Raw genomic sequence first — 13,247 nt, 5'->3', positions numbered from 1 at the left:
GCTCACATAATATACGTTTTGTTAGCAGATATAAAAAATAATTACTCAATTAACTTATTTATAATTTACAAAAACTACTAATGTTTTTCGCTTAAAAATGTGTTTAAAAATGTATAATAAACATATTTTTCACTATAATATAGCAAGATAAACAAAGTATACATTCTACTCCTCTTGTTCTGTGCATGAAAAATACGTTCGACACAAACGCACATACAAAACATAGATATGTAAGATTCTTTTTAAAGAATAATACAATGAACGTAAAGAATGTGACCAAAACATTTCGCGTCAAAACGTCCCATGCTCCAAAAAGGCTGCGCCAAAACGATCTTCGCGCCAAAACGGCTGCGCCAAAACGTCCTGCTTCGAGAATTAATGATTATATTTGTTAGGCCTATAAGTTTCTCAGACGGAGTTTATCATTCAAACAAAACAAAAGTATACAACTCTATGTCGGACATTTTCTTCCAAAAGTATTTAGCGGGAAAAAACTTTTCATTGGGTGTTTTCCTATTATTTTTTTTAATACGGATGTGGCTAATATGTCAATATAGGCCTAAGTAGGCCTATATCATCCTGATAGCAATAATTTAAATGAGAAAATACCCGAATATAACTATTTAATTTTTTTTTTTTTTTTTTTTTTGTAAAATAGCCCACTGAGTTGATAATTAAGCTCACCTTTAAGACGAGCTTATAATAATCGGGTATAAGCACTTTTTTATTGTCTGGAACCTAAAAGTTTAATTTTTAAAATTAACTAAGCATGCAGTTGTTGTTTTCCCCTAAAAATACAACGACTCTCAAAGAGAACATTGCGTACTAAGGCGTCTGTCAGCCGGTCAATGAGTATTCTGGTAAGATCACTAAAGGTTTGAGAACAGGAGGGGGGGGAAGCGGTCAGCGCAAGTGACTCTAGCTTAGGGGTTCTCAAACTGTGGGTCGCGATCCCCTTGGGGGTCGAATGGCGATTTGCCAGGGGTCGCCTGAGGCCATCGGAAATATGATTTTTTTGTGTCTATGCTAACGTGTATAACTTGACATCGAGTATAACTAATGCAGACCAATCCATCAGAATGACTTCAAACATTTTCATGTCGCAGCATAAATATTTTTGACAGTTTAAATTAATGTAAATTATTGTAGGCCTATAACGTGACGCCATTTCGGAGTCATATGGTGACGTTCTGAGGTAATTGAAACGTTATTAATTTATAATCAATAATACTTAATCGTTTAGTAGTCCGTGTTATTGAAGGTAACATTACATTTTGGAACAAAAAAATTAACGTGGATCTCGACCAAAAGAAAGTAAAATAAATATATAAAATATATTTTAGACCTATGGTTAGGTATATAAATGATGGCGATTTTAAAGACGAGTTTCTCTTTCGCAAAACTCCTGATATGATTACATCTGCACGTGATGTATAAGAGAAAATTGTTTCATTGTTTTGGGGAAAGTTTAAAATCTCTTGGGAAAATGTTAGTTGTGTCTGCACTGCAATGAAAAACTCCACTGCAAGGATTAAATGCAACATTACTCGATTGGTTCGATCCTTCCAAATAAAACTTCAAATTGACAAACAAAATTGGACGAAATCGTTTTGCCAATCTTATCTGCTCTCTTTGAGGAAAATGACATTGAATTAAACCTGACAAAACAGATACAATTATAATTTCTGTGAAAGATCAATTGCGAATGGTTGCGAACAAAATATCATCCTACTTTCCAAATCTACTTGACATCACGACGTTTGCCAGAAGTTAATTCAAAGTCAAAGTTGAAGATGTCACGGAGACAAGAAAACAGTATTTTATATTCAATAGCGATGCAGCGATTTTTCTGAGTTGCACCTTTTCAAAATCCATTTCCATTAATATATTTTTGCTAAAGAAGTTTTCAAGTCTGTTAGTTATCAATAAAAACAATCAGAAAATGACATTCTTTGTGATCATGCAAGAATTCCTGACCTGGTGAATCAGAAACAAGATCAGACTGCCACAACAATATTGTGGAGATTTAATGATGTATTGCTTTGCCTAGCTTTTCAAATAGTCACAAGAATTTTGGTGACTGAGAAATAGATAAGTAGATGCAATTTGATATTATATTTGTAATTTAATTGTGATGTTTTGTGTTTAATTATAAAACTTAGGCAATACATCTCATATTTACATCATTTCTTATGCTTATGAACGAAAATAATTTTACGTTGGGGGGATGGGGGTTCGCCGAATGGTGGACAATAGTAAAAAGGGGTCGCCGAGCCAAAAAGGTTGAGAACTGCTGCTCTAGCTAGATGCACAATTGATATATTTATTTTACCCTTTCAGACTTGAGGATCTATAGGGCAGATGATGTTAAGGTCATCAGTTGTTTTTTTTTTTTTGGTCAACGGTTATTGAGCAGGGTGTCATGTGGCCAGCACCACGACCGACCGCCTTTACTTTTTTCAACTAAAGTCAGGTACCCATTAGAGTTGGGTGGATCTAGCGGCGCCATCAAAATCCAAAAATTCAAAATACCAGTCTTCATCGAGATTCGAACCCAGGACCCCAGGTTCAGAAGCCAAGCACTTAACCACTCTGTCACCACGCCCTGATATATAATAAATTTACATTACATATTTACTATTTTGCAGTCTGTAATTATAAAGTCTTATGTTTTTCTACTTACTTCTTTAAGATTGTTCCGGTTCCTTGTGTTGAGAGTTGGTTTAGAAAATGGCAAGTGACACATAAACAAAGTGTCTGTAAAATAGAAATTTAAAAGCTCCAGCTGACAAACAATTTGTGAGTTTGTGTGTGTGTGAGCGTCTGTTCATTCCACGTTGCTTGTTTTTCTTTGTTTTAGCTTTGAGTACAGGTGTACTGTACAAGGTGAGTTAAAATTGTTACCGATTTTTAACACTAGGGTCTGACCTTGAATTCAACCAGTAAACTGAAATCTTGTACTAGATTATTCCCAAATATCTCTCTGTTTCATGAACTTTACATGAACTACGACAAATATTCAAAGATATTAATTTCAGCAAATCGCTTTAAAAAATACGATTTGATTAAAAATAAAGTTACAACAAAACTAGCTAGTATTTTTGTCCACCAAATAGCTACATGAACTGTCAAATTTCTAAGAAAATCATTAGAACTGCTTTTGAAATATCCATCCAATCAGGTTTTACCTAGTTTTGTTCTTTTTGAACTCATAAGAGAATGGAACCTGATAGAAGGAATTGTAAAAAAAAAAAAAAAAAACAAGAAAAAAAAAAACAAACTTCAAGATGGGTTAACAGTGGCGTTTGGTAAAGGGTCAATCTCTTATTCAAATCCTCAAAAAAAGAAAAAAAAACATTTCAGTAAAAAAAAAAAGTTCCTTTAGTTAAGTGTTCTATAGATGTATTGTAGCACTGCAATTCATGCGATAATATGAAAACCTACTTATTAATTGTTGTTTTAAATTATGTCCAACTTATAAGCATACTAAATAGATTTTTTTCTCTTAAAAAAAAGTAAACATTATTTTTGGGTAAATGTAGTAGTTAATAGGACAGAACTTACATAACGTAGCAATACAAGTGTAAAAAAAATTATTAACAAAAAGTCTAAAACCATTTGCATAAATGTGTTGAAGATATGGAATGATGGGTAGTGTCCTACTAAAGAGCCTCCCTTTTTGTTACTATCAATAGTGAATAGTTGTAAAAGTGGTGTATTTTTCATGAAAAAACTGCTTGCATAAGTGATTTAAAAAATTAGATTTTTCACTTTTAGAAAAGAAAAAAGTAGCCATTGCATCAGAACTTTGAATGGACTAAAATATTATGATGTCGGATTTTACCTATCTTTGCTAGTTTACGAGATCTAAACGGGACGGAGGGACGGACGGACGGACAGATATTCCACACAAAACTAATAGCGTCTTTCCCCCTTTCGGGGGCCGCTAAAAGACAAAGCTTATATTAAGTTTAGTTGTATGAATTAGTTTGGATTAGTCATGTAATTAAATCTGTAATAGATCTACACAAACAATATTAAATTTTTGCGATTAGGAATATTTTTACCAATTGTTTTTGCTTAGCTCAATTTCATGCTTTTAGCTTTTTTTCAATACGCTGTGAATCTATTATTTGTCTGGACTAGTTGGGAAAGGAAGGGGGAGAGAAAGAAAGGGAGATATGGGGCAATGTTACCGTAATGGTTTTTAAAATGTAATTTTATTTTTTTTAAATGTGTAAGACCTGAATTCGAACTCGAGAGCTCAAGCATCCTTTATAAGCCACCACAAGCCAACACGATAACCTCTGTGCCAGCGAATCGCTTATGAAAATAGAAGGTTTTATAGTTATCTATTGTTAGCTTCAAACGTTAAAGCGGCGACCTACAAGGTATAAAAAAGGGCTAATTCAACATATATTCGTTCCTTTGTTCAATAAAAAAAAATAATTACCAATAGTTAACTAATTTATTTAAATTTTTAAAAATTTGATTCTTGTGTTGACAGGTAAAAGAAATAATGTTCCAAAGTTTAGCTTGATCCGAGACTTGATATGGGGGCAATAACGTCTACAAACTTTTTACCAGACAGAAAGACAGAGAGTGAGTTGTGTAAATATGACAGAGATTCATTTGTTTTAAAATCTAAATATAGTACAGAACAGATACATAGAATGGGATCATTCCTAATACTTTAAATGTTCCTCTAGGGGACGCGGTGCGGTAGACGTAGGCCCCTCTTTAGAGCGGCTATTGGAATTTTACTGATTTATATTTTTACCCCCTACCATATGTCCCACTTTAACAGCATCGTAAAAAAAAAGGTAAAAGAAAAGGGGGAGGGGGTCTCAAAAAGAAAACAAAAGGAAGAGCCAACACAATATTAACCTAATTTTGTATTTTGCATAATTTCTTTAATCTATTTCTTGTATTTTGCAGGTAACATAAAAGTCTACTCAAGTGTGTGTCTTATTAAGATACTGGCACAATTTTTCTTTTCAACTACCTGTGGCTTTAGCGGTCACTTCCCGCGGCCTAGTTAATCCTCTAGACACCTCACACCTGCCATTCCAACTGACCACTCATCACTGCACAACACACACACACACATGCACCAACACATAGAAACACACACACACACACACTCCCAAGACGCCTTCCTTGACTAAACGCATTAACAAATCACACACATTCTTCGCACAAGTGGGAAAAAAGATGGACTCTCGTTTTGAGGTGGGTTTTTTTTCTCCTCGCTAGCAGTGGGTTATGACCTTGCCTTGACCAGCGGAACGAATGTCCAGACAGAACAGAATCTACGCCTGGTCGGTACAGTATGGTCATAGTACAACTCTGGCGTGCATATATTACTGACAAAGTGTGAAATTCCATAAAATTCAGGACACAGTTGACCCTTAAAAACACTTGGAACAAGATGGGAGCTTGATATAAAGTAGGCTAAAACTCCATGGCTACATTCTTATGCTTTGTTTGAAACATTCATATCATGTGAATAACATTAACTGAGGTTTCCAAGTTTAAAGATCACTTCAAATAAAGCACAAAAAAAAGAAATTATCCCCCCCCCCATTCTCTCACAGCCCATTCACTTACTTAAAAATCCCAGCTCTCATCTAGCTAAATACTAGCCCTGCACACATTTACATGGACCTGGTGACCACAATCTCACCATAGCGTGCAAGCCATACTAGAGTGAAACTATAAATGAAACACAGTCTCTAACATAAGCTTTAAAAAAAAAAATTAACATAAATATTGGGGAAAAAAGGAAGAGGGGGTACAGTGGGGGAGAAACACTTTATTTTCCAACAACCATTAACATAAAAAAATCAATAAGCTTAAATCTATATGTGTAGAATCCCCTTCCCTACCAACCGAGTATCTATTTGTTCTTATATCTTTCAGGCGGCATAACTGTATTACCCCTTGTTAAACAGCAAAAAATAAGGTTGATACTATTTCCTCCATAATCCAAATTAAACATTCTATGTCTGCTTAGGGGTGTGTTAACTAAAGTTAACAAACATTTCGAGAATGTTATGATTATTATTACAGCGCCTGAACCAAAAAGTTAATTTTGAACCAATATGGCATTTATGATACGTGCATGACTAGATTGACCTGGGAACACGCATAGGACGTAATCATCTTCTTTTTTTTTTTTAAAGTAACGTCTGTAGTTTATAAGATAAGATATAGTCTAGCTTAGTAGAGTTCTTTTCCGCAAACAATTAGCCAGCCCTGACCTATTCAATTCGTTACTTATCAACTGTCGGAAGAAGTGGGCATCTACCTACTTGATCCTACCAATTAAACAAATATACACCCCATCTCCTATTAATTCAAACAACATCAACTGTTTTCTTCGAGGAAGTTGATCCCCCTTCCCTCTCAAGAGCGGGCCGCCAGCGGTTTTGAGAGATGGAGAGGCGTATCTCCCAACACCGACGCCCGTCAACCAACCAATCAGCCTGGCAGATACCCCACCCCCCTCCCTGGATCTCCTTTACCCCTCAGTGATCCAAAGCCGATGGGGGAAAAAGGTTTCCTACTCTTGTACAATCATTGTAAAGTCATGGCCCGTGGATAGCAGTTACAGCATGGCCAAATACGTGTTTTTCTTGTATACTTTATTGGTTTCTATTGTGCACATATGGACATTAGGATTATACGTTGAAGGTATACGGGATATAGATATTGTCGATGTCTGCCACCGCTCGTGCGAAACTGATCTGGTAAGATAGACGTTGATTGATTTCTCTGTGACACTATAGACTATATAGATTTATTATGTGACTTTAACAGCTGGACAATATTACCGGCTACTTAGGTCAGTTTGGACACTCAGGACTGACTATTCACAAGAGACAGAACCAGCTATTTAAAATTGTTATAAAATTCACGAAGGAAGAGACCAAGAAATCGTTTTGAAATTACTTACTTATGTTTTGATTTTTGGTAACTTTTGTATCCCGTAATCTGTAACTGCCAAAGATTAAGCTAGCAACACAGTAATGTCTCGTCAAAATATTGTTTTTTTTAAATCTAGCTTATCATTTTCTTCAGGAAAAAAACAAAACAGTCAAAGGGCAAGGAAAAAAAATGACCTAAAAGAAAAAAAATTAAAGAGATCCCATTAAAATCCCAGTTTGAATGTGTTTCATGTAGTTGTCTTGGTCACTTGTTTTTGTAGCTGGTCAAGAGAACGTTTTTCCACCAGACATACCCTTTAAAAACAAAGTGTGTGTAATGTGTTGGAATTGATATTTTCCTACAATGAATTAAAAGCCATTAACGTTGGCAATGTAAAAAATTTATTGTTATCAGTACTTATTACAAAATAACTTTCAGAAATCCTAAAAAAAACACAACAATGTTACAAAATAACTTTCAGCAATCCTAAAAAGAAAAGACAACAATGTTACAAAATAAGTTTCAGAAATCCTAAAAAGAAAAGACAACAATGTTACAAAATAAGTTTCAGAAATCCTAAAATAAAAGACAACCATGTTACAAAATTGAAAAACGTGCTAATCGAACAGTAATTTTAATCGAACAATGATTTTACATATTCATTTTTCTTTTAGGCCTATAGATTCAAAAGAATAGACTACTCATGTTTAATAGGTCATTAGTTCAAGCAGCCCATTCTAATCTTATCTTAACTTAATCTTATAAGTTACAGGCGTTGCTTAAAAAAAAAGATTATTACGCACTCCAAAATGTTAACAAAAATTAATTTTAATTTTGTTATTTCAAAGAAAGTATTGAAGCACCGTTGTTAGCCTCCTTCAATCGCAGAACGACTATAGCTCATCTCGTATTGCATATTTTCATGTGAATGTAGAGCCCTAGTCTCGAGATCTATTTCTGTACATATATCTACGCACACAATACGCTTGAAAACACATATTCTTTAAAAAAACAAAAAAAAAAAACACGAAAAAACTTCAAAAATAAAAGCAAAAACCACTTCCCCCCTTCTCTTCCACGTTTTTATGGCTATCCACAAACATTCATTATGAGATACATCTTCATGTTGATCATAAATTGTCGATAAAGTGAACATCGTATCATATCAACTATTATATTATAAAGGTTTCTTTAAAAACAGCCCCTACTTTTATTGGCGCAATGGATGCTTCCAAGATGAGTTTCAGCCCTTCACCCCTTTGACATCCCCCTCCTCCTTTCTGAGCATTGAAATTCTTTCTAATTGATCTAATCATCATAAGTTAATTCCTGCATCTATTGTAAGGTCTTGATACAGTTCATTAAGTTGTTTTTTTAAATTATAATTTATGTAGACACACAGAACAAAATAATACAATAAACTGGACCATTATAATGAAACAACGACGTCTCTAGAACAAAATTGATTTGACAGAATGTAATAAACTTGTCCACAGAATGCTCTATCGCTGTAGCTGTTACTCCATAGGATGTGCCATCACTGTAGAAATGTATCCCCAGGATGTGCTATTCCTGGGGACGTTTATCCGTATGGTGTGCTATCCTTTTAGATGTTTATCCCTTGGATATGCTATCACTGTAGCTGTTACTCCATAGGATGTGCTGTCACTGTAGACATTTATCCTCAGGATGTGCTATCACTTGTGAATTTTATCCCAGGGGTGTGCTAACATTGTAGATGTTTATCTCTAGAATGTGCGATCACTGCAATGGGGCAATGGTTTCAGAATTACAAGCACTGATGCACTTCAAAACCTCAATGTTTCTAAGCTGAAAGAAAATGGCCCAAATCATTTTGCTACCAACATGGAGCTATCTAAATAGCCCATTCAATTTTTTTGGCAGATGTAGGCAAGAGCAGACAAAGGGTAAAAGGTTCAGTTGAGTTATGACTTTCTCAAGCTCAGCCTAGCTTAAGAAGCTTGACAATGTATTAATGCTGACACAATTTTTAACAGTTAAACACAAAATTATATGACTATTGTAAATTACTATCGCAATTTCATTTCAAATTTTCAACCTTGTAAATAGCCTAATTATCGTAATTGAAAGTTGATTCGTTGATAGAGCACGTTCTTGAGCTCATTAAGATGAATCTATGCAAGATGTGCGGACAGATCATTGTAAATCAACCATTTCAAGGCCTGGCACCACGATGAGTAAGAAAAAAAAAACGAGGATGAGAATTTCTTTTTGGTGTCATCTTTTGATGAATAGTCTCAGTCTTCTTGTTGCCTGACATCGGCCTCCCCGCCGCTCCCCCCCCCCATGTTTTTCCCCCTCCATAGGAGCCAACATTTAACTGGCAACTGCCACAGGCATCGCCGAGCCTTGAACACATCTGTTGTTGGCTTCCACAATATCTCCAAACTTGCAGCTTGTCAGTTGCCTGATCTAGGTCTAACCAAATCTGTCAAGGAGCAGAGGGGGGGGGGAAAGGTAAAGGTGGAGGGTGTTGTATGGTAGCAAAAGATGTGACCATTTTTTTTTGGGTTCAATCCGTAATGAATCCAGTAACATCTCCATCATGATGATCGGATCCGTAAGAAGCAAAAATAAAAAAGTACAACGTATGTACGATTCAAACCATCATTTAGTCGTTGGTACTTACAGTGCCGGAGTTTAGGCTCTGGTCTAGAATTTTGCGGAGGCTCCGACCTTATTCAACTTTAAGTATAAATTACATTTTGACAATGTTGTTACATCTAAAAGCATGTCATAGTTTAGAAGAAAGAAATATGAGTTCTTGTGCATCTCAGTTCCCATTGTTTACTTCATTTCAATAGGCTTAGTCTGTTGAAAACGTTTTGTTTTTGTGAAAGTCCTCTTTACCGGTGAGGCCCAGTGCGGATGCAGTCTTGCAATATGGTAAATCCGGCAATGGATATTTATTTGTAGCTGTTGTTTTTTCTCAATTAAAAAAAAAGATTCTCTCTCTCTCTCCCTCCCTCTCTCTCTCTCTCTCTCCCTCTCTCTCTCTCTCTCTCTCCCTCTCTCTCTCAACACGTAAATACAATGTGATTCATTGGCCATCCTCTTTTAAACGACTTCCGGATGCTACATTGGAAATAGCAGAAGTATATACCTCTCTCTCACACACACAGACACACACACACACAGATTATATATATATATATATATATATATAATATATATATATATATATATATATATATATATATATATATATATATACACCTACTTCTATATCCCTTGCATCCATTCTCTGCTAGACAGTGTTAGATAGCTTGCAACCCAGCCAGCATCTTTATCCACCCATTTAATTCCCTTGTTGGAGATTCCAAGCCTTGACAGACTGACGGCTATTTCTTTCCCTTCCATATCTCCGCTAATACATTTTAGAATGAGGACAAGTCCGAGCAACGAGCCGATAAGAAACCAACAAAAGAAATACATCTAGACTAAGATTGGCAAATCTTCGCAAAAATGGGAAACAAAACAAAAAACTGATGTTTTCACAAAATGAAAATACTTCATTAAAAAAACAAAAACAACATGAGGGAACTCTACAAAATACAAGTCACTGAACTCTAAGCCTGTAAAGTCTAAATAACGAGACATTGTGAAATGAAATAATAATCTACAAGATAAGATAACCGAAAATGTTTGACATGGACGGTGTTTATCTTATCGATTTGAATCACTGAACACTTTTATTAAATACAGAATAGACTGATACATTAGTCAAATGTGTTGGAGCAATATTCAGAGCTTATATCAGAGTACTCAAATCTTTTCATTCTGTTGTTAGGTAACTGGTACAGAATAGTCACAGAAAAATAACGGGGATGATGGGGAGGGGAGGGTGAGAACTGCAGGCATCGTTCAAAATGTTTCAAACTAAATGACAAGGAAACTTATGAAGTCATCAAAGTGTACCAGTCATTAATGATAACTCTTGAATAGATCACGTGATATGAATGTTGTTATTTTAAAAGTGTGATATTCTGTTATCTACGACAATCTACGTGATAGTTGTTTTTTTGTTCTATTGTTTAAAGAACTAAATCTTAAACAAAAATGAAAGACTTATTAGAGGATTGTACATGTCAAACATGTGTGTGTGTAGGTATATTGCTTTATTCGCGTAACAGCTTCAAGTCAACTTTTTTTTTTAATTCTCCCTATCGGACTAGACCACAAGACCAATGGCTAGATTTTGTGTCTCCTTTATTTCGTAACATTCTTTCTGTGATTTGTAACAATCCTACTGCAGGGCTCTGAAGACAACTCTTTTATCTGAGATGAACCAAAATAAAAAAAAAAATAAAAAACATTTCTGCAAACAAATCTTTGTTCTTAGTAACTTAGGGAAGGGAAACAAGTCATATAGAAACATAATTCTACTTTATTTACAAATAATATTGTCACATAAACTTTCATAGTGTAGTTATCAGTATGAGGTAGATATTCACGACATTCATATAAAACTTTTAATGCAAGATGTTTTATTGAAAACAAAAAAATATCTTTTTTTTTTAAATTGAATACAATTTATTTGTTTCCTTAGTTATAAATTGACTTTAAAGTTATATTGAACCAACTTAATGTCAAGTAGACTACGGTAGACTTAATGTTTAGTTTAACCAGCCTCATGTTAAGTTTAACATACTTAATGTTAAGTTTAACCACATTAATGTTTAGTTGAGCCAAAGTGATCTCACCGACGTTACAGACACGGTGGGTCTTGGTCTTCTTCATATCTTTCCATTCAGAGCTCTCCTGAGCGTTTCATCTATATGATCGAACTTTAGATTATTTGGTCCAGCTGTACCTAATTGTTTAGTTAAACTAACCTCTCAATATTTACTTCAGGCATCTTCATGTTTAGACTTGGTTAAACCAGCTCTATCTGCCCTAGGACATGTATTTGACAAAACTTTTGTTCTTAATTTTCTTGAATGTGCTGCAGATAAAAACATTAGTGAGAAAATGAATCAGATAGCGTTAACATCTTCCAGCAATTTGGGTTGGAGATTAATGAAGGTTGAAGAAACGTTGAGCAATAAAAAAAAAAAAAACTTTAGCAAAAATATGCTTTAAAAAAGACAACTAAAAGATAAACTCACTTCTTTAGTCAAAATGACGGAATTATATTTGAAGTGTAAAAGGTTTTTGTTGTCACTAAAAAAAATAAAATTAGGGACTCATTCTTGAACCACCTGCTGAATATCTGACTTATCCCTGGTTGAGTAGTTCATATCTGACTTATCCCTGGTTGAGTAGTTCATATCTGACTTATCCCTGGTTGAGTAGTTCATATCTGTCTTATCCCTAGATGACTAGTTTATATCTGACTTATCCCTGGAAGCGTAGTTTGTATCTGAATTATCCCTGGATGACTTGTTCATTTTTGACTTATTCCAAAATGACACTCAATTGTTTTTTTCCCAAAAGACTTTATCCTAAATGACTTATTCTTGAAATATTTTTTCCCGAATGATTCGATGCTGAATGACTGCTACGAAACTTAAGCAATCATTTATTTCAATTAGATGCCTGTTCTCGAAAGTTACCGCCCATTTCTAGACTCCTTATCAGATAATTGCTGGGAATACTTCATAATTATTAATTTTCATGTTTTTTTAATTTCAGTTTATTTTGTTGACTGTTTGAACTATGTTTTATATTTAGTTCGATTGCCGTGGCAACGGATTAGTTTTCAATCCATTGTAATCCAGGAATTCCCCAAAAGCAACTACTGTGACATTATATCTTGGCTGATTGATGTAGCCGCTGCTTATACTTGATCCCCCATCTAATTGGCGGATCCAAGGCAGTGCCTCTAATCTGAGATGACCGATGTCATGGAAGGACCTGATCTTTTCTGAAACTATATCGGTCAACTTTTTTTTTGCGTACAGCCCCCAACCCTCTCTTTTTTCTTTCCTCCTATTCCCACCCCATGTGTGTGATGGGTGGCAAAGTATTATATATATGTCTAGACTTGGTCACTTAATCATTTCACTCTCTGCCTGGACATAGCTGAGTATTGGTATTAGCTAAGTCCACGCAGTGACCGACTGAGATGGGGAGGGGAGAGTTCGTCTGGCAGAAGGGTTAGCCACTTGAAGATATTTGATGTGAGTGTATTAATAACGTGGTCTGGAATAGAAACTCGGCATAGCATTTGATATTAATAAAAGAAAGGAAAAAAATGTGCTTTCCATTAAATTTACTTAAATAAGTAAAAATAAAATGATAATTACAACACTTCTTACATAATTGAATCATTT

At 34.9% G+C, this 13,247-nt stretch overlaps 1 protein-coding gene across 5 annotated transcripts in view; it reads left to right on the top strand.

Moving 5' to 3' along the window:
• Nucleotides 1–6,532: 6,532 nt before the first annotated feature.
• LOC106057633 (proto-oncogene tyrosine-protein kinase ROS-like) overlaps nucleotides 6,533–13,247 on the top strand; it is a 120,466-nt gene continuing 113,751 nt past the window's right edge. For 3 of the 5 annotated variants that reach the window (XM_013214929.2, XM_056032497.1, XM_056032496.1), the window contains exon 1: nucleotides 6,534–6,752. In XM_013214929.2, the coding sequence (XP_013070383.2) occupies nucleotides 6,618–6,752 (135 nt within the window). In that variant the 5' untranslated portion in view covers nucleotides 6,534–6,617. Of the gene's footprint in view, nucleotides 6,753–13,247 lie in introns of all 5 variants that reach the window. The other 2 variants (XM_013214931.2, XM_013214932.2) reach the window with 1 other exon arrangement.

This window comes from Biomphalaria glabrata, chromosome 6, assembly GCF_947242115.1.
Source record: "Biomphalaria glabrata chromosome 6, xgBioGlab47.1, whole genome shotgun sequence".
In the NCBI taxonomy this organism is placed as follows: domain Eukaryota; kingdom Metazoa; phylum Mollusca; class Gastropoda; family Planorbidae; genus Biomphalaria; species Biomphalaria glabrata.
Note: the sequence above shows the minus strand (reverse complement) of the source record. Positions and strands in the feature narration are given on the sequence as shown.